This window comes from Cololabis saira, chromosome 17 (assembly GCF_033807715.1).
Source record: "Cololabis saira isolate AMF1-May2022 chromosome 17, fColSai1.1, whole genome shotgun sequence".
Taxonomy (NCBI): domain Eukaryota; kingdom Metazoa; phylum Chordata; class Actinopteri; order Beloniformes; family Belonidae; genus Cololabis; species Cololabis saira.
The window spans coordinates 6,110,537-6,138,311 of NC_084603.1; the positions used below are offsets into that span (position 1 = coordinate 6,110,537).

The 27,775-nt window shown below is 40.8% G+C and overlaps 3 protein-coding genes across 4 annotated transcripts in view; 2 read left to right on the forward strand and 1 right to left on the reverse strand.

The window, feature by feature from the left end:
- The first annotated feature begins 1,200 nt into the window (after window positions 1-1,200).
- tarbp1 (TAR (HIV-1) RNA binding protein 1) lies at window positions 1,201-19,180 on the forward strand. The gene is made up of 30 exons (XM_061745017.1): window positions 1,201-1,803; window positions 3,052-3,383; window positions 4,167-4,264; window positions 4,344-4,413; window positions 4,501-4,649; window positions 4,748-4,800; window positions 4,896-4,993; window positions 5,081-5,216; window positions 5,301-5,397; window positions 6,493-6,582; window positions 6,686-6,833; window positions 6,925-7,191; window positions 8,015-8,112; window positions 8,200-8,358; window positions 8,451-8,677; window positions 8,764-9,007; window positions 9,126-9,314; window positions 9,417-9,616; window positions 10,449-10,520; window positions 10,651-10,771; window positions 13,031-13,141; window positions 13,232-13,381; window positions 13,460-13,546; window positions 13,640-13,845; window positions 13,930-14,011; window positions 14,563-14,734; window positions 15,552-15,737; window positions 16,349-16,473; window positions 17,029-17,165; window positions 18,662-19,180. Exons 1-30 carry the CDS (start codon window positions 1,214-1,216, stop codon window positions 18,840-18,842), a joined length of 4,875 nt encoding a protein of 1,624 aa, XP_061601001.1. The 5' UTR covers window positions 1,201-1,213; the 3' UTR covers window positions 18,843-19,180.
- A 1,948-nt stretch (window positions 19,181-21,128) lies between these two features.
- Window positions 21,129-24,302, forward strand: LOC133464085 (beta-3 adrenergic receptor). The gene is made up of 3 exons (XM_061746062.1): window positions 21,129-21,279; window positions 22,129-22,289; window positions 23,028-24,302. Exons 1-3 carry the CDS (start codon window positions 21,129-21,131, stop codon window positions 24,261-24,263), a joined length of 1,548 nt encoding a protein of 515 aa, XP_061602046.1. The 3' UTR covers window positions 24,264-24,302.
- Window positions 24,303-25,664: 1,362 nt separating this feature from the next.
- slc35f3b (solute carrier family 35 member F3b) overlaps window positions 25,665-27,775 on the reverse strand; it is a 66,824-nt gene continuing 64,713 nt past the window's right edge. For both annotated transcript variants that reach the window (XM_061745019.1, XM_061745020.1), the window contains one exon: window positions 25,665-27,718. In XM_061745019.1, the coding sequence (XP_061601003.1) occupies window positions 27,477-27,718 (242 nt within the window). In that variant the 3' untranslated portion in view covers window positions 25,665-27,476. The remainder of the gene's footprint in view (window positions 27,719-27,775) is intronic.

Genomic DNA, 27,775 nt, shown 5'->3' on the forward strand with positions numbered 1-27,775 from the left:
TGCTGTACTCTACTGCACTTAATTTTTAAAAACTTGTGCTTTTTATTATTTTACCTATTTTCTTATCATTTGTTATTTACTGTTTAATTATGTCTTGCCGCTTTTAATGTTGATGTAAAGCACTTTGAATTACCTTGTGTTGAATTGTGCTGTACAAACAGAGGTGTCAAGTAACAAAGTACAAATACTTTGTTACCTTACTTAAGTAGAAATTTTGGTTATTTATACTTCACTGGAGTAATTATTTTTCAGACGACTTTTTACTTCTACTCCTTACATTTTCACGCAATTATCTGTACTTTTTACTCCTTACATTTTAAAAACAGCCTCGTTACTCTATTTCATTTCAGCCTTAAAATCCAGTTAAATTGCTCCATCCAGATAGAGTGAATTTGGTTGTGGTTGTTTCAGATGTTCTTGTCCAGTTTTGTTCTTACATCCGTTGCCCTCAGATTCCTGCAACTAAACTTGGATGTACATTCCAATAAAGGTTAGGATAAATGATAACATGCCTCTGAAGTTTGACTTTATGCACCATTACAATACTTATAGGCAACTAGTCATCATATCTCCTGCTCTCTGAAACACATGTTAATGCTCAATAGTACACATATATGGTTCTTTAATATATTTGCATTATACTAAGATGCATTCATTTTCAATGGCTTTTGTCCTTAATGGCTTTTTTCCCCCTTACATTACTTTTACTTTTATACTTTAGGTAGTTTTGAAACCAGTACTTTTATACTTTTACTTGAGTAAAAACTTGAGTTGATACTTCAACTTCTACAGGAGTATTTTTAAACTCTAGTATCTATACTTCTACCTGAGTAATGAATGTGAATACTTTTGACACCTCTGTGTATAAATAAACTTGCCTTGCCTATCTATCTATATCTACTGTATCTATCTAGTGCTGTACAACTTGTGCTTTTTATTATTTTACCTCTTTTCTTATTTTATTTCTTTTTATTTGTTATTTACTGTTTAATTGTGTCTCTTGCCACTTTTAATGTTGATGTAGAGCACTTTTAATTACCTTGTGTTGAATTGTGCTGTACAAATAAACTTGCCTTCCCTTATTTTTTTTCCCTCATCCCCAGCATCTCGCGAGAGTTTGAGATGACGTACACGGAAGTTTACGTTTTGTACAACAGCACGTTGCTGGTGACGCCGGCTGCCTCCAGTCCAGTCTTTTTTAAACACATGCATTATGCATTCCGTTTTAATCAACGCAGTCCTGAAAAGCTCCCCCGACCATGACCTCCTGCTCGAATCCCTCCTCTGGCCGAGCGAGTCTCGTCCAGAGCCGCAGCGGGTGGACGCGCTGACGGCTCTCATAGAGGGACTCGGACCCTCGCTGTCCCACCCGGACTCTTCTCCTGACGCGCTCGCGAAAAGGAGTCGTATTCACGACAAAATCGACTCGGTCATTTGGACTAAATGTCTTCCTTTGCTGTGCAGATTATCAGCAGAATCAGGGGGGGATGCCGGCTGCAGGGAGAGCATCTCCGCCGTGTGCAGACTGCTGAGCGCCTGCGTGGCGCTGCGCGGAGCAGCTGCAGGCAGGAGAGCAGCTCTGGCCGTGCTGCCCTCCCTGCAGCCCTGCGAGGACCACGGAGCAGCAGCAGGGACACTCTCTGTAGAAGTTGCAATCGAATGCATGGCGTGTCTTATACCGTTTATTTCCACTGATGATCAGCTCACAGACAGCACCTTGTCGTCCGCCTTGTTCTCGATCAGATCCCTCCCCGACCAGCTGGTCTCCAAGATCACGGTCAGGATCCTCTCCACGCTGCTGAGGTTAGTTAGTTAGTTAGTAGGGGTGGGACGATACGGGTAACTCACGATTCAATACTGTGGCGATATGTGGCCCACGATAACGATAATATCACGATACACCATATTCGATATATTGTAAGAAATTTAATCAACGATATATGTGACTGAAAAGAGAAAAAATACCCATAAAAGGAAAATGTCTGTAGTTATTAGGAGTGTAACAATATATCGTGCCACGAAATTTCACGATACAAAAACGTCACAATACGTGTCGTGGAGGTGACAAAGTGTATCACGATATTGGGGTATTAATATTAATCTATTGTGTTGACTAGTAACGCACATCCGACCACGCGTGCCGACCGCACCTTGACCCGCGGACCAAAATCTTACTACGCTCAGAAGAAAGTAATACCGTTTTGCGGTCCCGATCAAGGGAAAATATTTTTACTTGTATGAAACTGAAGATGCATAATGCAAACCTGACATTTACTTTTAGTTCAGTTTGTGGAAAATGGTTGGCCTGGCTTTCTCTTTAAAAGTTAAACAGTTATAAAGCATTACAAACTGTAACAATAGGGCAAATGCACAGCATTGTTTTGTATTTTGTGTCTTTCAAATAAAAGACAAATTTTTCCAGTCATATGTTCCTCATGCAAGTAAATGCAAATGTAAACACTGTACAGCTGGACACATTGAAGTGCATGAACAATAGTGGGGTGACAACCGTGTAAATCCATTATGTGTGTTGTAATAAAATCAATATTTGCCGTCAGTTTATCGATTATTTATTGCGACAGAGAGCGCAACAATATATTGCAATATCTTTTTTTTCCCCCCACCACTATTAGTTAATATTTATTTCGGTCAATCACAAGCATAAAAATCAACAAATAAGATAACAAACAGCCACAGGTGTTTCCCTGGTTAACATTGTGATTATTTTGACCGAAAAGGTCTGGGTTTGAAGCATAAAGCTTATCTTGCCCACCTTTTAACATAATAGAATATACAAAAAGAACATATGAAGTATCATTAGGTTACACAAAATAATAATAATAGTAGTAATAATAATAATAGATGTAATAACTGTGATAATAATGATAGCTCTGAAAACAGAAAGTAAAAAGATGCTAAAGAAACCGACAAAACCAATTTAGGTTGTCATTTCGTGTCATGCATGTGTACATTCTTCTGTTTGCTTATTGTGCTTCCATATATGTGTCCATTACCTTTGCTTTGAATAGTATCTTGTATGCTTTTATTGAGGTGCTGCGGTGGTGCGAGGACACGGATCCTGGAGGCCGTCCTGGAGGATCTGATCCGCTGGCACAAACAGGACGGCAGCCCGGGGGTGACGGAGCGGGCGCTGCTGTGTCTGGCAGCGCTGTCCGACCACCTGCTGAGCCCTCACACACACCCGGCCCCCTGCACCCGTCAGCCTGACCCTCGTCTGCGCCTGCAGTTCTGGAGGATCGTGCAGGATGGACTGGTCCACGGGGACAGCGTGTCGCGCAAGAGGGCCCTGTACCTGCTGAAGAGGTGTGCAGCGCTGTCTGCACAGGAGGGGGTGGACTTTCCTCCTTCTGCTTCAGATCAAGGTGAGAAGCTGAGATGCAGCCTATCACATAAGTATTTAATGTGTTGTAGTTAGGGTTGTCCCGATCAGGATTTTTTAGCTCCCGATCCGATCACTTGAGTTTGAGTATCTGCCGATCCCGATTTTTCCCGATCCGATCACTTTTTTTGGCTCCCGATACATTTCCGATGCTTTTTCCCAATCAGATACATTTTGGCAATGAATTAAAAAAAAAAAAAGAAAAAAAGAGGATTAAACTCAAATTATCCCAAGTTTCTTTTACTGTCCATTGGAGAACAACATGGACATATATTTCAACAAAGCTTATCAGCTCTGGTGCCACAAAATGTAAAAAAATTAAATTGTAAACTAAAACAAAAAGTGCAGAATAGTGCAATAACAAAAATAAATAAATTTAGCTTCAAAAGAGGTAGTTGAATGACATCCAGTCAAACTCACAAACACAAAAAAAATTTAATAATTTTTGGCTTTGGCTTTTTGGCTGACCATAGTGCAACATTCTGAATGGCATGAAATGAATAGCAGCAGCTTAATGCAACATGAACATATATAAAATTTCACAATTCAAACATGTAAACCATGTTAGTTTCGCTTACTTCGTAGTGACGCCGGCCGGTAGTGACGTTAAACGCAACGATATATGAAACGATTTAATACATATTAAAAACATTGCTAGGGATGTCCCAATACTTTTTTGGCCGATACCGATGTTTTGAAAATGCCGTGATCGGGCGGCCTATCTGGACAACACTAGTTGTAATAGCTTCTAATGGCATGTTTGCAGATGAAACCTTGTTCAAGTGGGCCCCCAACAAGACCAGAGTGCTTAAAGAGTTTTGGGAAGATTATGCTTTGGTGATGGAGACTCTGGAGGAAAACCAGGTAGGAAATCCCCCCATGAGCACGTCCTGTCTGCTCGGACATGAATGACGTGAAAAGGCTTCACTCTTGACCTCTGCAGGTTCATGTGGTCCGGCCAGTCCTGAACAGAATAGACACATTGATCCAAACGACGGTGGATGACAGCCAAGGTAACACTTCAGCCGGACAGTAAAGTATTAATTTACTTTAAAAATCCTAAGTCTCAGTGTTGTAGTGTGGTTTTCTCTCTGTTGCAGGTTTGAGTCTCTTCCATCCGTCCTGGTTGCTGTGTGTGTACCATCGCATGTTCCACAGTGAGAATAAATCCCTCACAAGAGAGGGAGTGTGCCATCTGCTGGAGCTGCAGGTCCTCCAGCACCCAGCCTTTGCGTTGGCCTTCTCTCAGGTACACACTGTGAAGGAGGTGCATTCACTCACATTTGCAGAAATGATCCAGTTACCTTGATATATTAAGGTTCCCTCTTCTCTTACATTTCTCTGAAGTTTATCGTTGGCCCCTTTATGGGTGTTCTCTCTGAATCATCACTCTTCTGCAGGTGAGGGTATAAAATCAGTTAAATAATAATTTACCATGGCTCATGTCGTTAGTTCTTCACTGGTTTGATTTGACCCTGCTTGTGTCCACATGTAGGTCAGCTGGGCAGAGTATAGGAGACTGTCCTGAGCTAGCAGTTAAACTGCAAGTCTTCATGGCGTCCTTCTTCACCAGCCTGCCATCAGAGGATCGAGGTACAGGAGAACAGATCGCACTGACATGATCCACATTTTGAGGTTAAATTGCTTGTTTATTTACGACTGTTGTGTTTGCTTTTGTAGGTGGTGTGTTGCTTCAGCTGATTCAGCGTCTGGGGGCGCGGCACTGGTCCGCAGTACCAATCCTCTTCATCAGTCAGGCCTTGTCCAAACTCCCCACCGGTCAGCTGCTTGGGATCAGCGGGCTCACTGCTTTAAGGTAACTCATTGTGTTTGCAGCTAAACAGAGTAAAAGCTGGTCTCGCTAGATAAGGAAGGTGATTTTGTCTGCACTGCTTTACAGGGAGGTGCTGCTCTGCACAATGATCACCCACCAGGTGCTGCTGAGAGGAGCTGCCCAGTGTTTCCTGCTGAACAGCGCCCTCTGTCGCACAGCCGTGGTAAGACACAAGTGGTGCACATGATTGTCGTGACTAAGAAAGTTTTACATTAGGATGGTGGTGATCAGGGCAGCTGACAGTCTTGCCGGGGCCTGGGACAAAATAATCTAAGATGGGCCCCCCTGCGCACGGATTTCTCCTTCTCCCTCTTCCTCTCCTCTCCTTCTGCTCTTCAGGTTTTTATACAAGCTAATGGACGTTAACATTAGAGATAGCCAGTTAGGTTATGAGGCCTCTATTTTCTTCTTCTCTTCTTCTCTTTTCTCTTCTTTTCTGAGCACCGGACTTGTGCTGACCGGACATTTTGACCATTCTAATGATTGAATTAAATAATAACGTCACATTTTGATCAGCGGCCAAACCATTTTTGTGTTGGGGGTTCTTACCCTACAAGGACAATTAGGAAGAAAACAAATAACAAGCTTTTATGTAACTCAAATACTACATTTTTTTTCCACCAATAGGCATATTTTGAAACATTTTGAAAAATGATTCCATAATTTAATGAGAATTAAATTTTTTTTTTTTTTTTTTTCTTCAGTTCTGGGCCCCCCCCATACCCTGGGCCCGGGACAACAGACCCGTTTGTCCCCCCCTATCGGCGGCCGTGGTGATCATGATGTAGCTTTTGGTGATGATTTAGTAATGCAGTATAAAATCCCGATTAAACAATTGATTAACAAAATTCACCACAATTCAAAAGAAATTCATTATTTTAAATATTTTTGAGGCTAAATGGCTAAAATCTTTTAATCTAACCTCATCAAAATTAGGGACTTCTTGTTTTTCTCTTTGCTCATGATATTCCATATTTAATATGGGATATCATGAGCAAAGAGGAAAAACAACAAGTGCCTTGCTGCCAGGATGCAATGCCACCTAGACCAAGAATAATGCATGCCAAAGAATGAGAAATAATTGATAGTTAATCTTTAACTTCTGCATTTGTTCATTAACACTCCAAGCTACAATACAAAAAATCAGATTTCAAGTAGCAACATTACCCCTAATAATTCCATCAAGAGTCAGAATCCAAAGTCACCTTAGGACTGTTTGCACCTACGCTGAATTTTTTTCCCTTTTCTTTTTTTCCAGAGTGAAGTAACCCTTGATGATATTTTTAGTTTCCTGATGCATTTCCGTGCTGATGAGTCACTGTGTCGGGGCACAGAGCTCTGGAATCAGGTGAGCTGTCGACACACATGAAGAAACTTTCCAAAATCCTTTGAAATTCCACACTGAAGAAGGTGCACAGTGGATTAAATGCTACCTTACATCTTTGTGTCAGTTGTGTGTCTGGTTACTGGAGCACGAAGGCAGTTTCAAGTCCAGGATTACAGATGGAGATTGTGCTGATCTGTTGACAGAAAAGGAAACGGTAAAAGCTCATGTTCAAGAGGAGATGCTGGCTTATCTCAGGGTGCCAGCTAGCACAGGTGAGTCTGGCCTGAAATCATTAAAGGAAACAATTATACCTGCACTTGTGCTTATTCTGACAGGTATCAAACTCACTTTACCTCCCCTCAGGTCAGAATGAAAGGCTCCCCGACCCGAGAGAGGCAGACAAGCTGGCCAGAGCCATTCTGCTGTGCGTGGACATGGAGAAGAATCGGCCGGGAGCAGAGATCAACAGCACTCTGGATTCATTGCTGTGTCCGCTGCTAGACACCCTGAGTAGAGTCAGCACCAATATATATCTGCCTCTGCGAAAAAGTGATAAGAGCCTGCAGCTGGTGCTCAGTCTGTTGCAGCTTGGAGCAATGCCACACTGTCAGCGTGTAGGAGTGGAGCCAGGTTTGTCATCAAAACACATTGTTTAATTGTTATACCTGACAAGTCTACTCTTATAAACACATATGAACATCGGTTTAACCCATTCAGACTCACAGATTCATTTAAAAAACCTGAGGGTTTTCTAAAACATTCAAAAATTTGGAAATTTCCCCCTCTGGGGGACTATTAAAGGATTTCTTATTCTTATTCTTATTAAAATACTCCACTAATTCATTGTCTGTGTAATGATCAATCGATCTGCACTGATATAGCCATTTAATGATGAACAATCTGATAGCATTGATTCAAAACTCAAATGGCAATCAGATAACAACACATGTTATCAAGCAACCTTTTGTGCTCCATTTTTGCTAAAGAAACAGATCTTTTTTCCATTTAACTTTCCAGTTGAAACCAGAAATAATCATGTTTTGATCATCAGCGCCTTAATCGAATCAAATCTGAATCATATTGTGGTAGACTTTGAGATACTGGCAAGCATCAAATCATCATCTGGTTCACTGATGTAATATTGTAATGTAATGAAACTTGTGGTATGCAAAAGGTCATTCACTAAATTAACGAATTACTGCAGACTGGAAAGTGAGATCTTAAAGAGACAGGAGCTAAATCCAAGCTTTGCAGACAGAATGAGATAATGTTTAATTCTGATTCTAAAGTCAAGTGTATAAAAGAGTTATTAGCCTGTACATTGAGTATAATATTGGTTCTTTAACTTTATCCTCATTATAAACACTACACTTTCCTTTTCAAATGCACGGGAAAGTGTGTGCAAACCCTTGACTGGTCGTGTACGTTCCTCTTCTCACTGTGTGATGCTCAGGGGACGATGTGACGGTCGCCATGCAGAAGCTGCTTCTCAGACTCATCGATCCAATCCAGGAGTTTCTCTTAAGGCGACTGTGTGGGGAATTGCAGGAGGTAAACAGCAAGTCACCTTGGAGATCCATTTACAGAAGTGACCCTTCTGACGTCTGTATAATAGTTTTTTCTTCTTGTCTCTGACAGCTGTATGACGTGGAGCGAGCAGAGCTGTATCTGTGTGTCCTGAGGCAGCTGGCTGTGATGTGTCGTTCCTCATTGCAGCACTGCAATAAAGTTCAGCAGAATGTGCTCCCTAAACTCATCAAGTACGCTCTCTCAGTGCTGCAAGAACCAGCCCAACAGGTATGACACTAAATATGTTCGGCCTGTCATCAGTTTGGTGGATCAGCTCATTGACGCTGATTTTATTTTCATTTTTTTCCCCCCGTTGTTAGATCCCTTCAGTAGCGAACCAGGTGATGAAGGTGGTTGCTATGGCGTCCCTGGCTGCTGTATGTGGAATAATGGAGCAAGAAGATACTGGGATGCAATCACAAACCTTTTCTGCTCTCAAGTCACTGAATGATTACTTTTACGGTCCAGTGGCTTCTTCACAACACCAGGATTCTCTAGGAAACGTCAATAAACATCTGATAAAACCAAAGCTTACAGACTGTTCAAGGTACATGGAAACCCTTGTAACTGACACAAAAAAGTATTTGAAATACAAGGTTGCTAAAAAAATGAAGATCTTTCTTCTCTTGACAGTGATCTTGAAGCGCAAGGTCTCGTCCTGCAGGACTGGGGACTCGTGGCTGCAAACTTTATGCGGGATCAGTGGATCTGTTTGAACTTCCTCATTAAAGCTGTCAGTATTCCTGAGTCTGCTGGACATTCAGAAGCGTCTGGGACTCTCAAGGCTGCTCTGTCTTGCAGTGTTGAGGCCCTGGCTCTGCTGCCCAGTGACCTGGTGCTGCCTGTGCTCGCATTTATGGAGTCAGTGCTACCCCAAGTGAGTAAAACAATACCTTTAAAGTAGCTTCTTCCAGTTAGAACATGGAGATTTTTTTTAAGGACGATAACAACGAGCTGTTCTGATTGTCTGTCTGTTTTTACTTGTTTGATTCCAGCTGGTGCAGGATGAAGAGGCCCTCTGTGTGCAGGCTGTGAATCTGAGCTGGGAGCTGGTAAAGGGGCTCAGCACCAATCCCCGTGACTTTTGGCCGGCCCTGAAAGGCTTCGTCGCCATGACTTTCCAGCATAAACTGCTCAGGTTGACGGACGCCGAGGCTCCGACCCTCACGGCTACCCTGGAAGAGGTGATCAGAACGAAGCCAGTGATTCTGAAAAGACTAACGTCGGTCATTTGTAGTGTAATCCTCCATGTATATTTGTTGTGGTGTTAACATGCTGGTTTTTAGATAGCTGCAGAGTTTTTGGAGCTGTCTCAGTCGAAGAGCGGAGTGTTTGGCGTGCTGGTTCAGCACTGCTGTCAGATGTGGACACCCCAACATCCAGACAGGGACGAGCAGGCCGACAACGTCTTTTCTAGTGTTTTCAACCACGTGAACATTGTCACGGAAGCTTGCGTCTATGGGCCCGTGTTCAGGAGAGATCAAAGGCAAGTCCTCGCCGTATACCCAGTACTGGAGTTGAGGGGCATGAGGGGGGATGGCATCCCCCCTGAAATAAAGATGATCAAAATCATCCCCCCTGTAAAACTGCCATCCCTCCTTTCCATCCCTTATGTCATTTCATCAATGAATGTGGTTTTACTGCTATTTCAACATTTAGAGTCATCACCAGAAAAATAACTTATTTGACAATTTTCACCTGTTTCAAGTACATTTTCACTTGAAATAAGTAGGAAAATCTGCCAATGGGACAAGATTTATCTTCTTATTACAAGCAAAAAAATCTTGTTCCAATGGCAGATTTTTCTACTTATTTCAAGTGAAAATCTACTTGAAACAGGTGAAAATTGTTGTTTTTTCCAGTGAGGAGTCTTGTTTTAAGTGTAATGAGATTTTTTTTACTAAAATGAGATATTTTAACTAGAAATAAGACAAATATTCTTGTTAGGATTTTGAATTTTTGCAGTGATCCATTTTACTTATCCTGTGAAGGACAGAGTCATATTGATAAGTTCAGAAAACTGTTTTTTATTTTTGTGTTTTGATGTATTTGATGTAAGTCCAGTGGATATTTAAAGCTTACAGAAGGCTGCATTTAACTGCTGCTATGTCATTCCTGCAGTATTTCTGCAGGTGTTTTGGTCACTGCTATTATTTGTAATATATTATATTATTTGTAATCGGCACAAATTATCTGTCCCCATATGATAAAATCCACCATCCCTCCTGATTTTCTATTACAACTCGAGTACTGCGTATACCTCACACTTATTGTGTTCTCTGAGCCCTTTTAACTATTTTCATTCTGCTCTTTCAAAGACTTGTGCAAGATGTCCACATATATGTGGAGAAACTTGGTGACAAGTGTGCCGCTAATGTTGCCGTAACAAGGTATGTTTAAACGTTCTCTTCAGTGTGATTTGTGCCAACTCATTCACAGGGAGTTTAAACTACGGCCACTTGAGGTCTCTGTCGCTGTGTGGATGTTCCACACAGCTGAACCGCTGCTCTTGTTTCGCAGTGATAACAGGGACGATCAGTTGCCACGCCTGTGTGTGTTAACGTTCCTCAACCACCTGGATTCCTGTAACCTGCAGCATGAAAGACTCGTAGAGCAGCTCATCATGGAGTTGCTGAAAAAGGTAAGTTGTTTGAAAACTGAAAGCGTACCGTAGGTGTGTCCGACCCTTCTCTCTGGTTGCATCTTTGCCAGCTGGCCGGAAAATTTGAACGCAATCTCATTCAATTCTCTTTCCAAATCTCTTTGGATTCTGTGTAAAATGTACATAATAAATTGATATTAGTTTAGTTTAGTTTATTTATTTAGCAATATAAGACAAATATGAACAAAAAATGAAAAACAATGAAATAACATGCAAGGAAAGGAAGAAGCCTGGTGGCTTATATAGAATCCTTTCTATATATGAATAAAGAACAAAACAAAGCTACACAAGGGAGAGTAAAAAAAAAACAAAAAAACACAAGAAAACACAGATCAAATAATGAACATTACAAAGATGAAACAATAAGAAAGTTCTTTAAATGTTTTTTGAATATTGGCAAGGATGGTGATGATTTAAGAGATTTATTGAGTGAATTTAGATATGGCATGTAAATCATTTAAACTCTGCATCTAATGAAAGATTGTAAAAAAAAAAAAAAAAAGAAAAAGAAAGTATAATCGCATCTTGCATCTGAACAATGTACATAGAAAAACAAGTCAAAAGCAACAAGGCCTGTGCTGATCTGCAGGTTACTCGTGTAGGGTGTAAAAATCCAACACCGCTATCGACAAAAGTGGCTAATAACAAGTTAATAACAAGTGAGCTGATCCATCTCTTCCATAGTTCAAAACACGCAGTTTCCATTCATAAATTATCCTGCATATCTTGACTTTTTTGTCCTCAGTTTTCCTTTGTCAGGTTTTCCATTTGACTCCTTTGTTTTAAACTTGAACTTGGGACTTAAGAAGACAGCTACGCTTCTGGATCTTGCTTGTAGTTATAATTTGCATCTCTGAGGGGATAAAAGAGGCCAGTGGAACGGAACATATAAGTCAGTTAAACAAATGCAAAAAAAGGGCATCAAGCATCGAAGCGCACCAGCTTTGCAGCCTTCTGTCCCTGCTGTTGCAACAGGGCTCCTGCCGCCAGTCTTCTTCCTTCCACAGGTGATGAATACTTCCAATGAGAGAGTATTTAATTCATTCTTTGCTATCGGTGTGTAAAATAAAGATATGCTTCAGGAAAAGAACTTCTACTCAACCTTTGACCAGACATGTTGCTGGCATCAAATTCAAAATAAGTGTCCAGAAACAATAACAATAGTTACAGTGTTTGCTATGTTATCTTTTTTTAAATAATAATGCGGATTCAGTTAATTGCAGTTCACTAGACTGTGGTTTAATTAGCATTTAAAACAGTGTCCTAACTTATTTAATATAACTAAATTGGCACTTAGACTCTGGGTTTTTGTGATTTGGTGAGCTGATATGTTGGTCATGGTTATTTTCATATCAGATGACCTTGTTTTGAATTAACGTGTATTTTTTTCGTTCTTCATATTATGTAATTTTTTAAAAATACAGTCATAAAAAATGAAAAGCATCCTCTTTTAATTATGATGTTCGACACATCAGGACATAAATGCCATCACAAGGTTTTACAGTGAAGTAAATGAATTAGAAAAATGTATGACATGTTACATAGACTGTGTTGTTTTTTAATAAAGAACAACACTAGAATGCATTAAATGTCTCAGTGGCTTGTAAAACCCATCCCACAGCACTTGGGTCTGGTTGAGATTCTGGGATAGCAAGACCTTAATCCTTTGGTTTTGGGCCGTTGGGTTGGGGATCTGTTGCCGTGCTTGAGATCTTTGTCCCACCACTCAACCTCATTTCAGCCAACTTTATCCGTCATAACCTTTATTTTTGACTCTGGAATACTTTGTTCTACCAAACATCTGCACTTTGGTCTTATCTGTCCAAATGGACATGAGCAGCAACATTTGTTTCTCTGAGGTAACTGCTGATGTCTTTCCCCGTGACTGCTGTGTTCACACACACTCCTGATTGGTCCAATCCAGCAAACTAGCTAAACATCTGGTTCTATAAAGGTGCTGATCGTCAGAGCTGCATTGGGCGCAGCAGTCCTCTAGATTTCAAAGGAATCAGTGAGGGTGCACTTTATTTTTGCTTGTTATGACAGTGATGTACTTCCTGCCTCTCAGGTTAACCTCAGGTTAATGCCCTGTAACACCTACAGGACCAAATCATTTCTTTTGAAACCTCATGTGTAAGACGTTTGTACAGCTACCCTTTTTTACCCGTTTTTACAGCAAAACAATAAGAATCGAGAAGATGTTGCAGTGATTTAACTTAACTATCTCCTTTTTTGCAGGATAGTGACATATCAAAGTCAAAAACACGTTACTACAGTAACTCCCTGCAACACCGGGTGAAAAACAGAGCCTGGCAAACAGTGCTGCTGTTGCTGCCCAAACTCAGAGAGGTAAGACAATACCGGTCTCCCTGACAACCACAGGACATATCTGCTCAGAGGGAAACAGTATTTCTTCTTCTTCTGTTTTTGTGCACGCAGGAGTTTGTTGCCACTCTGTTGAACCATGTGTTTCAAGCTGGATTCTGCAGTAACCATGCCTCGGTGAAGTACCTGATCGAGTGGATGATGATTCTGATCCTCGTCCGTTACCCACAACACATCAACAGCTTTTGGACTTGCTTTAACACGGTGAGTTCCTGCTCTGTCCATCCAGCAGGACACACAGTAGTTCCACCTGAGAACAACCAAATTCTGCTTTGAATTCAGGTTCAGGAGAAGACGAAGACAAGCGTCTGCACCTTCCTGTCAGTCCTGGTACATTTCAGTGTCATTGTTCCACATCTTAAAGATGAGGTAAAGTTCTGGGTTCCTTTTCTCCCTTCTTTAACACGGGTATCCTCTCGTTTCATTCCTGATTATTCATATCTTATCATCTTTGTTTTTAAGGTACTGCAGCTGCGTAAAGCGCTTGACGTCATCCTTCAGTCGTGTTTCAATCACAACTTCAGCGTGCGCCTGTACGCCTTACTGGCGCTGAAGAGGGTGTGGAGTCTTGCAGAAAGGGTGGCCGAGGAAGAAGCCGGCGCTTTGAGCGGCCTGTCCTCGGTAGTCCAGGCCTGTCTGGACCAGGCCGAGGCCATGCAGAGCACCGGGTTAGAGCACAACCGTTACACACACTTTCCTTCTCTGTACAATCGTGGGTTTATTAGCATGTATATTTGCCGTCTCTCCTTCAGAAATGCCAACAAGAACTGGATTAGGATTCAGGAGCACTTCTTCTTCAGTGCCTTTCATCCCATCAGGGATTACAGTATTGAGGTGAGCTAGTGTGTCTTTTTTAAGAACTTTCGAGACACAGGGACAGTTTCTTCCCCCAAGCGGTTGCTCTGATGAACTCCCACAAATAATAGAGTCTCAGAGTAATCAATCACGTGCAAAAAATCATCTAGCACCTTCCTTGACAACCATGTCTGCCTCACTCAGCTGCACCCCTCACTGTGTATTTCTTTGTATAATTTGTATAATCTTTTGTATTTTTTTTGTATAATTGCCCTGTAAAATTGTAAATAGGTTATGTTTATTTTTATTCAGAACTGTCCCTTATTTCTTTTCTTTTTCTTTTCTTTTCTTTTCTCTCTCTACCTCAAACTGCTGCACCTTAAATGTTTATACTGTTTATTCTGTATCATAGAAATACCACATTTGTTTTATTGTTTATTTTATTTTATCACCAAAGAGCGAAATTACCGGAGTCAAATTCCTTGTTGGACAATTTTCGAACCTGGCCAATGAAGATGATTCTGATTCTGAAGCACAGTAAAACAGCTTACCAATTCCTTTTTCTTGCTTCTTTGTTTTTACTTTTTTAGACTATATTCTACACTTTCCCCAGTCTGTCGGAGTTAGCTGCCGATGAGTGGATTCCGCCGTGGAAGTTTGAGAAGCTGTCAGGGTTTTCTGAAAGTCCATCGTTTCCTTTGAGAAACCCTTCTCCCGACTTGGGCCAACTGCAGCCCGGAGACTGGATTCAGCAAGACATCGGTACTGTTGGCACTTCTCACATCCAGCAGAACTGCTGCACGCCACCAGATTAGCTCAAGGTGCCAGGGTGTCAAGTAACGAAGTACAAATACTTTGTTACCTTACTTAAGTAGAAATTTTGGTTATCTATACTTCACTGGAGTAATTATTTTTCAGACGACGTTTTACTTTTACTCCTTACATTTTGACGCAATTATCTGTACTTTTTACTCCTTACATTTTAAAAACAGCCTCGTTACTCTATTTCATTTCGGCCTTTAAATAAAAACTATCCAGTTAAATTGCTCCATCCGGATAGAGTGAATTTGGTTGTGGTTGTTTCAGATGTTCTTGTCCAGTTTTGTTCTTACATCCGTTCCCTCAGATTCCTGCAACTAAACTTGGATGTACATTCCAATAAAGGTTAGGATAAATGATAACATGCCTCTGAAGTTTGACTTTATGCAGCATTACAATACTTATAGGCAACTAGTCATCATATCTCCTGCTCTCTGAAACACATGTTAATGCTCAATAGTACACATATATGGTTATTTAATATATTTACATTATACTAACATGCATTCATTTTCAATGGCTTTTGTCCTTAATGGCTTTTTCCCCCCTTACATTACTTTTACTTTTATACTTTAAGTAGTTTTGAAACTAGTACTTTTATACTTTTACTTGAGTAAAAAACTTGAGTTGATACTTCAACTTCTACAGGAGTATTTTTAAACTCTAGTATCTATACTTCTACCTGAGTAATGAATGTGAATACTGAAGACACCTCTGTCAAGGTGACCCCTCTGTGTTGACATGCTGGTGTTTCTCCAAGGTGAACAAGATAAAGAGGAGCGATGGGCCGATGTGCAGAAAAAGATCATCCCCTGGAGGTTGGGGATCCAGGAGGTGGAGCCTGAACTTCAGCTGGTTCCTGCACAAAGGGCCGCTCGACTGGGCAAGCAGCACGGCGCCCTTCTGGTCGTGGCCTCGCTTATTGACAAGCCCACCAATTTGGGAGGTGCAGATCATCACAGCTCATAACTATAAATTACACTTAAATGTCAATGAATTCAGCATTTTGTCTGTGTAGCGTGGCCACTCTAGATGATAAAAGCAGAGCTGGCACTAAAAGCTCTTTAGCTCTCTTATCAGACTGGAGACAGGGACCGGCCAGCTTTTTAAACACAGACCAGCTGCACTGTTGTCTCAGGTGATGGGTGGCTGACACAATCACAATTTGTTTATAGAGGAAAAGATCCATTTTCAAAGCCAATATTGATACTGGGTGATGCGAGCAAGATCATTAGCTTTTCTGTAAATGTTTCACTTGAAATCCCCCACTCATTTACTAGCCAGATCAGGGTTTTTTTTGTTTTTTTATAATGTCCATCTGTGCCCGTAATGATAAAAGCTCCTGACATTTATGGGGAGTGATTGTTGCAAAAAGTGATTCGGAACTAAAATTGTTTTTATAACCCATAAGAAAAAGAAAACATTGAGCTTCCTCCTTTTTAGATGACATAAAAGGTGTTTTTTTTCCCCTCCCTGTCAAATGCTGATGTCATGACAGACCAAAGTTTTGTAATTTAACACATTTCTCTGTGGTCTTTGTTTATATTCATGTTGTAGGTCTTTGCAGGACCTGTGAGATATTTGGTGCCAGCGCTCTCGTCCTGGACAACCTTCGCCACGTCACTGACAAACACTTCCAGTCACTGAGCGTCTCATCGGAGCTGTGGCTGCCTTTGGTGGAGGTGATGTGCACAAAATATGTTACAAATATGTATATTAACACACAGTAGATCAGTGATACAGATCACTAAAATTCAGGACAAACAGAGCCATGTCAAGCTTCGTGCCCTCATCAATCAGACTCATAAACAGCTGATTTTACCTATTTATTTTTGTACCCACTTTTAAACATATTTTTAAAATCATTGTATTTATTACGCACTTAATGGGGGACTTATTTATTTATTTTTTTTTGTATCTCTTTGTTCTCTCGTATTTTATCTATGCTATGGTTTACAGCATCTAAGTCCAGCAGTACTTGTGATTGCTCAATGTATGTTGCTTTATATTGATTGTTTGGTTTGTTTCTGTACTGTCCTGTTGCATATATTATCTGTACACACACTGATGCTGATGCTTTTACACAAATGAAGTTCCTAACGGATAAATAAAGTTATTTATTATTATTACAGTAGCTTGTCTTACTGAAGACTTGATCGGGTTAGTTCAAGTTTAAATTGAATTATTGTTGTTTAACATGAAAAGTTTGTTCATGTCGTTCACTCTCGGCCCTTCAGGTGAAGCCTGTGGAGTTGCCCGACTTCCTGCAGCTGAAGAAGGATGAAGGCTACTGTATCGTTGGAGTGGAGCAGACTGCCAACAGTCAAAGCCTGACGGACTACCAGTTCCCAGAGAAGACCCTGCTGCTTTTAGGGTATGACAGAATTATAACAAAGGTCCAGGTGTCGTTTTTCCACCAGACTGAGCGCTTGTGTGTAGATGCACGCGAGGCTCGTGTGCTCTCACAGGTAAACGTGTGAGCTGACGAGGCCATTTCCTGTTTTCACACCTGTTTAGTTTGTTTCTCCGTGGGGGTTGCTGCTCTCCTCTTCACTGTGTACACGTCGGGGCATGCTGGGCTGTAATTGGCTCTCTCTGGGGAGGAGAGCAAAGGAAATGAATTACACAAGCCCACACAAGGAGAGCTGTAACAGGAGACACACTATCCTTCATTTTTAGATCTGTTTGGAGCGCTGCCCTGTAGCCTCCATTAACTCAGTCAAAAGTCTTTTTCTTTTTTTCTCCCTCCAGCTATTTGTAGCTGCCCACATATTAAAAGCCCGTGCGTCAGTAGTTGCACATTTCAGTCCACACTAAATACGCTCTGTCAAAGAGGAGTTCAACTAGCTGAGAGGCAGAGATCTGTATCGATCATGGCCGTGTGGGTGTCTGGCTCGGTTCTGCTCTGTTCGCTCACAGACATGAAAGACGGGCTGTGACCGAGCCCGGTCTTAAGTGCTTTCGCAGCTGCTCCTCAGCGCAGCATGGCACCGCTCTAATTTTCTCATTGAGTCACTATTATCTCACCCACTTGCTCTTAAGATAAATGTAACTCATCGCAACCAGCTTTCCAAAGTATGACTGGCTGCTGGGATTAAATGCAAATGCTCATTAGCTCTTTATGTTTCCTTTGTTTGGCCCGTGTTGTGTAATCACCTAGTCAGTCGTTCACAGCTGGTGTTGCACTTCATCATCCATCATCCGGATCTAAAACTTTAGCTGCACTGCTCCAATGAAATATGGACCCACATCAGATGTCTTTTACAATTGTGTTCTCCCCTTTTCTCCTCATGTAGTGAAAACCACAAGATAAAACAGAAACAAGCTCAGATAATGCATACACTTCAAAACAGCCCCAAAGATAAGAATATAAAACACGGAAATGGCATTTATCATGGTATTACTCTGTATTAATGTTGGATCTGACCAATAATACCACCCTATCCATGCCACCTATTACTAATGAACTAATGAAATAAAACTTTTCTGGGGCATTGTTTTCCAAATTATTTTACAGTTGTCCATTTTTATCATTTTTTTAACCCACAATACTCATACATTTCAGAAAAATATATCAAAATAAAACATGTAAGAAAGGTAACATGTAAGAAAGGTACAATTGTTGAAACCTGAGGAAATGAATGACTTAATCAGCTGCTTGTGGTAAGGAGTCTTCAAATATTAAGTGAATTGGATATAAAATGTGTATATGCAGAAGAAGGTTGGATCTTATATAAAATAAAACTGTTGCTAATTTATGTAATAATTATTTGATTCCAATGGAAGAAGAAGAAGAGAAGCCCTTTTAGTTTCATGTTTGCCCAACATTCATTTACTTTGTCACACTCAATTTGGTTTTCTCTTCCGTAGCAATGAACGGGAAGGCATCCCTGCCAGTTTACTGCAGCTGTTGGACGTGTGCGTGGAAATCCCACAACAAGGAGTCATCCGATCTCTCAATGTACATGTGAGCGCCGCCCTGTTGATTTGGGAATATACACGACAGCATCTCGGCTGCGGCTCATCTGAAGTCGACTCCAAACACAGCTGAAGAACGAGCGGGGCGTGCTGGTTAACCTTCAGAAGACTCTCATCCTCTTCTGAGCCTGGACTCCATCACATCAGGGATGTGCGTGGTCAGCAGTCTTCAGCACTGCTCCTGTGCCTTAATGAGAGTCATGCATAAACATCACTTCTAGGTATAATATATACATATTTCAATGGCCATATGTTACATAAATGGAGGAAGTGTCTTAAGGCAGAACGGAAACATAAATTATAATTTTATCCCTTAAAGAGAAGATGTATTGTTTATGTGAGCAGTTATTTCTGGATTATAGTTCACTCCCGGTATTGCCTTTGGCAGGACTTTCTACACTTGGTCTTTAATTGCAGTTTGTGATGCTGCATTTTTAATACATTTGAATAAAATAATTTGTCATGTTACTCTGTTTCTTTCTTTCTTTTTTTTGTATTATTTTTGAAAGCAAAGCAGCAAAACCAACACAACAAAAATAATACAGAGCACATGGGTACAAGTGGACATATAGTGGACTGTTATCATGCCAATCTATACATTTAGATTATTCCAAGCCAGTTCTATAAGTCCAGACTTTATTCTTTGATATGTGGTGGCATCCAGATAGTCAAAGAAAGGGTCCCAAATCCGGTAGAATGAAAAGGGTTTGTCCCTCAGGGCAGAGGAGAAGCTTCAAACGGGATGACGTTTGTCACAGTCAGCAGTCATTGAGATAAAGTGGGAGCTTTATCAGAGATCCACATAACCAAAATGCATTTTCGAGCACAGTGCAACAGAATATGTAGAAGATCTTTTTTACTGAATTCAGCTCGGAGCTCATCCTCTAATCCCAACAGGCAAATTCTTGCGCCAACGTGTAAAGGGCGCTTAAAGATTTTATGAAACTGCGAAATAAGTGTAGACCAAAATTGCTTAATGTGAGGACAACTCCATAAACAATGAAAGTGTGAACCTACATTGGCTTGACATTTAATAGAAGCATCAGAAAAGTTTGGGTTCATTCTATGCTTGGCCTGAGGAGTGATATACTGTAGATCCTATGCAAAATCTTAAATTGTCTTTCCCATATTGAATTGGATGCAAGAACATTAGTGGACCGGCTATAGACAAAGCATCCCAAGCATCTCGTTCTATTATACCCAGTACTGGAGATGAGGGGGATGGCATCCCCCCTGAAATAAAAACAAAATCACCCCCCCTGTAAAACTGCCATCCCCCCTTTCCATCCCTTATGTCATTTCATCAATGAATGTGGTTTTACTGCTATTAAAACATTTAGTCATCACCAGAAAAATAACACCAGAAAAATAACTTATTTGACAATTTTCACCTGTTTCAAGTAAATTTTCACTTGAAATAAGTAGAAAAATCTGCCAGTGGAACAAGATTTATCTTCTTATTACAAGCAAAAAAATCTTGTTCCACTGGCAGATTTTTCTACTTATTTCAAGTGAAAATTTACTTGAAACAGGTGAAAATTGTCAAATAAGTTATTTTTCTGGTGTTATTTTTCTGGTGATGACTAAATGTTTTAATAGCAGTAATACCACATTCATGAAAATCTACTTGAAACAGGTGAAAATTGTTGTTTTTTCCAGTTATGAGTCTTGTTTTAAGTGTAATGAGATTTTTTTTACTAAAATGAGACAGATATTCTTGTTAAGATTTAGAGTTTTTGCAGTGATCCATTTTACTTATCCTGTGAAGGACAGAGTCATATTGATAAGTTCAGAAAACAGTTTTTTATTGTTGTGTTTTGATGTATTTGATGTAAGCCCAGTGGATATTTAAAGCTTACAGAAGGCTGCATTTAACTGCTGCTATGTCATTCCTGCAATATTTCTGCAGGTGTTTTGACAGCGCTATTATTTGTAATATATTATATTATTTGTAATCAGCACAAATTATCTGTCCCCATATGATAAAATCCACCATCCCCCCTGATTTTTTTTTTTTACAACTCGAGCACTGATTATACCACCCAGGTCTAATTGCCACTTGGCTCTAACTTTCTCAGAATCATTGGTTAGGAGGCTACAGACTGCCCTATATGCTCGTTTTAGTTATGAATGTCCCCCTGTTTCTTTGATTATTTCAGATAATTAGGGATGCAGTGATGGAGTTAAGTAGCAGGTGTTAATGCATCCTCCTCCGTCTCCCCGGTAAGCAAATAAAGCGCTTGGTTCACCTGGAGACGGCAAGCTGTGACCTGGATCAGCAGGGTTTGCCTACGCGGGATCACATTCGCCTGCACACTCCGATGTAATGCATGATGATAGCAGATCTGAAACCTTGGCCATGACAGAAGCGGGTGGCTCCAGGTCGGGGTCGGAGCTGCGGCTGCAGCCTGCAGCGGCCAACGACAGCAGGCCGGGGCAGGACGCGCTGTCCGCGGGCAGGATGCTGCTGGAGGCGGCCGTGGTGCTCATGTGTTTGGGTGCCGTGACAGGTAAAGCAGGCCGATCTCTTCATACTTGATCAATACATCGATCGATCTTCAGCCCTCTGTCTATTCACTTACTGTACATTCATCCTCTAAGCCTGAATTATGGTTCCGCGTTAAATCGACGCAGAGCCTACGCCGTAGGTTACGCGTCGACGCGCACCGTACGGCGCGTACTCTACGCCGATGCCTCTGCGTCGGTGTAACGCGGGACCATAAATCAGCCTTTTTAATTATGAAGGTGTTATAAGATACTTCAGAACTTCAATATCACAGGTAATTAATGCAGCAAAGAAAAATAAACTGCTCCATCATTTGAAATACAATTAACCTCAAGTAGACCTATCTAAAAGTTTTTATTTGTATAACTTAAATATGTTGGGAAGAGTTTTGAGAGGCTTTTGTTTTCCTGGTTCAGTAGGCTAACCATTAATATCTTAGTCCACATTTTCTGTGTTCAGTATCAAAACCAAATGTTTCCTGTGGGATTTTTTTTGTCTACCTATTGCTGCACTATGTTAAAAAATATGAACCTTTGAGATAGTTAGTTTGATATTTAACCAAACCTGATTTAATCTAAACAAAGACAGCACCTTTTTTTAAGTTTTTTTTTTTTTATTTCTTAAGTGGTCTGAAAATGCAACGTTTCATTTTACTGATTTACTACAGTTTAACAAAACATTTATATAAAAAAAAATTTTAAATGTATATTTACATTAAATACAGTACAGGTGCGTTAGTTTGACACTAACCCTTTAATGAGTGACGTCAGTGGACATGAAAGACAAGAGAGGCGGTTTTACGCCTGGAATCCACTCGTCTGATTTCTGTGTCGTGTGTTTTTCTCTGTGTTAGGTAATATTCTTGTCATTGTCATTGTGGCTGCAACCAAGAGCCTGCACTCAGTGACGTCAGTGTTGATCATGAACCTGGCCATCAGTGACCTCTTGGTGGGCATCGGAGTCATGCCTTTTGTTGCTCTGTCCGTCATGGACAGCGGATGGGTGCAATGCGCTGTAGGTAATCTCTGCCCTGCAGATATGTTTCATATTTGACCTTAGGATGTGTGTTCTTACACTCATACAAATATTGTGCTTGATCTACTTAAAAAAAATTAAGCCAACTTTTTGCATGAGATTATTATGTAGATCAAGAAAGACTAGTCTTTGTATAAACTACTTAATTTTTTGTATGTAAATAATACATTTTGCAAGTACAGTCAACTTAATTGTGTTAAGTTTACTTTATTTATCAAAATTAAGTTGACTTTACTTGCAAATGAATTTTGTACATACTAAAAATTAAGTAGTTTATACAAAGACTAGTCTTTCTTGATCTACATAAAAATCTCTTGCGAAAAAGTTGCCTTCATTTTTAAAATAGATCAAACAAGATATTTTTTACTGTGGTTGTTCTACTTAAACAAATAACGCATGTTTCATCTAAACGTTGGTCAATCTGCCCAATAGATTAAAATTGTTAAAGGAAAAGCAAATACAACAAGAGCATTGCTTGTTGTTTGTGTGTAAATGAAAAGATTGCCTGGGATTCACATAAATACTGCTTGTTAAGGAAAAAATGCACAATTTCTTGTTTTTTGAACAAATGCAGATTAAGTTCAAGTATTCATGTAAAGCTACAAACTTAATTTTTAATTGTTAATATCACAGATTTAAATATATTATATTACATGCGCTTAGATTTATTTTTTTCAGTGTAGATCCACTGAATGTTGTGTCTCTCCTGTCTGCTAGGACCTCTGTTTATATGTGGGCTTCACCTCCTCTGTGTATTGCACAGCTTCCGTATTGACCCTAGCTGCCATCGCTCTTGACCGCTACCACTCCATCATGGACTGCCTGCGGTACGGCTCCCGCTGCACCGTGTGGAGAACCTGCGCGGTGGTCCTGTGGATCTGGCTGCAGGCCCTGGTCACCAGCAGCCCTCCACTGCTAGGCTGGGGCTCCTTCAGCTATGCCGTTCCCATGTATATCTGTGCAGTTGACTGGGCCACCAGTCCCAGCTATACCGCCGTCATTGCTGCTATCTCCTACCTCATGCCTGCGGTGGTGATCCTCTTTTGCTACGTGAACATTGTCAAGGTGGCTCGATGCCACGCCAGGAGGATTCACACACTGGAGGACTCTGTCCAGCGGAGCAGGGAAACCCTCTCCGGCTCTACTCCTAATGGTGCACCTCACCAGCACCCTGGAAACACGAACAACGCCTGGAGACTTATCTTTCCCATGAATGGAAAGTTTGTGTCTTGTGTCGGCACAGACTCTGTCCCTCCTGAAGCTGCAACACAGCCGAGCAGCTCGGAGCCACCTGTCCACAACTCCCAGCAGCACCACCACGGAGTGGCACGCCTCCTCCTGCTCATCTCAGCATTCCTCGTCTGCTGGACGCCTTACATTAGCATGGCTGTGGTCCAGGCCACGGAAGCTGCCATTTCAGGCCGGTCCACCCTCGTCCCACGCTCTGCCATCACCTTCTCCTACTGGCTGGTGCTGCTGAACTCTGATATCAACCCTCTCCTCTACGCTCTGCTCAGCAAGCGTTTCCAGAGCGCTCTTTGGGGACTCGGACACAAAATAAGAACTCATTTGGGGAGTGTCTTGGGGAGGGAAGGGAAGGTCAGGACCGAGGGAGACGACACCAGGACCAGTGACCCCTGCTCCCTGACCACCGCCCATGCCGGTCCTCGTTCCAGCACAGAGAGTTTGACCTCTGACAAGTCAAAGTATTCCTCTTCCATTTTTACTATTAGCGCTGGCTTCAAATGTCACGCTGAGGAACATGTGTGTCATTGTGAAAACAGCCCCGGCTCATCGGTGTGGCGAGATGCTGGTGAGAGGAGAGACAAGCTGCAGGTGCCGCCTCGGCCACAAGAGGGCAGCAGACTGCCCTTCTCCGCTCTGACTAAGGAGCGGCAGGCCACCTTCTTCTTCGGCCAGATTACTGTTAAAGTGGAGCATGATTTCTGTTAAGGCTGATTTCTGGTTCCGCGTTACACCAACGCAGAGCGTACGGCGTAGGGTACGCCGTCGATTAAACGCAGACCATAATTCAGGCTTTAGAGTGACTTCTGCAGGGGCCGCAGCAGGTACAAAACATTTTCAGCCTCAGGAGTGGACTATAACAATTTTCCAATTATTTTCTCTCTTGAATCATTGTTTTGTCCATCAGAAAATGTTTGCATTTTTTTTTTTTTTTTACATTTTTACCCTGTTTACTACAACGGAGTATTAGGGCCAAACAAAAAAACAAAAAAAGGAAATTACGAGAATAAAGTCATAATGTAATGAGAATAAAGTCGTAAAATTACGAGAATAAAGTCATAATATTACAAGAATAAAGTCGTAAAATTACGAGAATAAAGTCGTAATATTACGAGAATAAAGTCGTAAAATTACGAGAATAAAGTCATAATATTACGAGAATAAAGTCGTAAAATTACGAGAATAAAGTCATAATATTACGAGAATAAAGTCGTAATATATTATAAATATATAAATATAACTTCACAAGATGCTCAATATTCCTCATTTTAACACAGGGAGAAGAAGCTCTTCCTGTAAGAGTTCTCATGAATTATATTCTCATAATATTACGACTTTATTCTCGCAACATTACGACTTTATTCTCGTAATGTTACGACTTTATTTTCGTAATATTACGACTTTATTCTCGTAATGTTACGACTTTATTCTCGTAATTTTACGACTTTATTCTCGTAATTTTACGACTTTATTCTCGTAATTTTACGACTTTATTCTCATAATATTACGACTTTATTCTATTACGACTTTATTCTCGCAACATTACGACTTTATTCTCGTAATTTTACGACTTTATTCTCATTATATTATGACTTTATTCTCGTAATTTCCATTTTTTTTTGTTTTAGTTTGGCCCTAATACTCCGTCGTAGTTTACGGGGTTAACACAGATATAACACGTATTAACTTGGATGTCAAAGATCACCAAATATTACGACTAACATAGTATATTTTTTGTTTCTAGAGAAAATCACTTCAGTGATCAAACAGTTATCAGTTGTTTTAAATCATGTCAAATTTGACACCTGATTGATCTCTAAATGAGATTTAATTCATGAACACTTTGGTAATCTGTAAATCACTTTTCAATTTCATTGTATAATCTTTTTTTTTTTAAAGTGTTAAAGAATATTAAAACAAGATCATAACAACTTAGCAGACTATTACTTATTTAAATGATCTGTTGTCACTCAAAAATTTCCCAAATATTGGATTCACTAAAACAGATATAGGGTGCAAATATTTGTATATAAGACAGAATGAAAACTACAGACTGTTTCTGAGGAAGAACAGAACTCGACAACGAAACGTACTGAAAAGAAATCTCTTTATATAGTACATGTGATTACACTTGAAGACACCCCACAGCAGATCCCACAAACCTGCCGTTTAGTCGCACTCTAGTTCTTCCTCCAATGTGATAATCATATGTTGCATCTCAGTGTAAAAATCGTCATTCCTTACAAAGGTTTACATTTATGTCTTGCAATAATTCCAGAGGAATACAATATTATTATTTATTGTCATAAAGAATGACAATGGGAAACAGTGCTAATGTACTCTATTGCAAAACAAAGAAAAGGCAGTGAAGTGGACTTTTTAAGCCGTTACCTGCTCTTACAGTATGTGCATGCTCGTTCTGTGGATGGTAATTACTGTCGTTCTCCGGGTTCGTCGAGTGTAAAAGAAAAAGACAAAAAAAGTCCAGTGCAATGCATTGACAGCTTTTCCAACCCCACCCCCTCTGTAAAGAAGAGCAACTCAGACCTCATTCAGGACAGTATTCAAGAGTCTTTCTGCAGCAGTCTGTGGTAGCATTATATAAAACAGATACAGCACATACCGCACAAATGTGGTCGAGTGATGCTCATACATTCACAACAAAGGCAGAGTTTATACCAGTCGCTTTGTAAGTTACCCTTCAGTTTATCTTGTTTGTTTACCTGCCTCGGAAATGTGATCAGTGAAAAGAGATGCAGTAGGACTATTTTAGAGAAGTGAGAGCTGTGTGTCAACACGGCTCTCCCCTCAAGCCACGGTGAGACAGTTTCTCACCATCCGTTTGTTTTCGAGAGAAAACAATCAGAGTGAACTGAAACAGAACCTGCTTATGTGCATATGAACCTAGAAAGTTAAATGTAGAAGGTAGTCAAAGGGAGGCTCAGTGGTAGCTGTCATTTAGTATCTATGTTATTAAAGGGGTAGTTCCAAATTCTGCATTTAGCCTGTCAGTCTTATTTGAAACTTTTAGATCATTCAAAGATCGAGATGCTTGACACGTTAGTTATAGAGCTGGAGAGTTTAAAAACTAAGTAGATCTCAGCTATTCCATGCATTTTAATGAAATGCAGTGGAGATACTGGTTACGGGCTTAAATATCTTGTGATGATGGTGGTTTTTACTGATGGGTGAGCGGTGAAAGGTGGGAGTTTAACCCCAGGATAGGACAAAACCACAGGAGGTTAAAAACATCCTGACTTCTTCTCTCAGGGTGAGCAGGGAGAGGATTTGTAAAAGCATTTTCAGCTCAGATTGATCCTCAGATGTCCAGACAGGTCCCTTCGCACCAGATACGCCCGTCAGGTTCACAGGTCCAAGACATCCAAAGTGTAAGTTGTAGCTATGTACAGTGCACAAAAGGCAGATATTTATGGTTAAGCTTAAACCCAAAGGATGCCTCTGTGGGCCTTCCTATCTGATCTGAGGCATTCAGCTTTCAGGCATTGTTCTTTGGATCTTATAAGTGTGTAAATGTGCACACGTTAGTTAAAGCCAGCTGGTGTAGAAGTTGTTAGGCCACCTCTCAAGATGCCAAGTCTTCCCAGGATCAATGGAACAGATTAACATGACTCAATCAGTTTAACCTGATCACTTTTGGGATAAGAAAGATTACAACTGATTTAAGTCCATGCACTAACTCTTACCAGTTCTGAGTGGAATAGACACCAAAAGAAATCTACTCAATCTGAACTTCCTGCAATTTCCCCTTTTGGTTGAATTACTGATCAGGGGCAGTCAAAATTACTTTTTCACTCAAGGAGCTGCTCAAAACAAAAAAGGTAGAGAACCAGGCAGATCAGATTTGATAACATGCCTCTTTCCCCGTATCTGCATGTATTTGTACGGTCACATTTCATGGAGTCAATGTGCAAATGTGGACATGGAGGTCCTGCCCCTGCCTCTCCAGTTGAGCCCTGTGGTGGCCCCGGCCTCTCCGTTGCCCTCTGCCGGCTCCTCGCGTTTGCGCAGCTTGGTGCTGAGCTGGATGATGCACTGGTCCCAGTCCTCCGGTAACAGCAGCATGAGAAACCCCAGGCAGATGATGAACACAGCGATGAGGCGCACCGTGTTGAAATGGATTTCACATGTGTAGAAGTCCACCACTGTAAAAGTGCAACAGTGTAATTATATACAATTTGAAATGCGCAAGTACCATCATT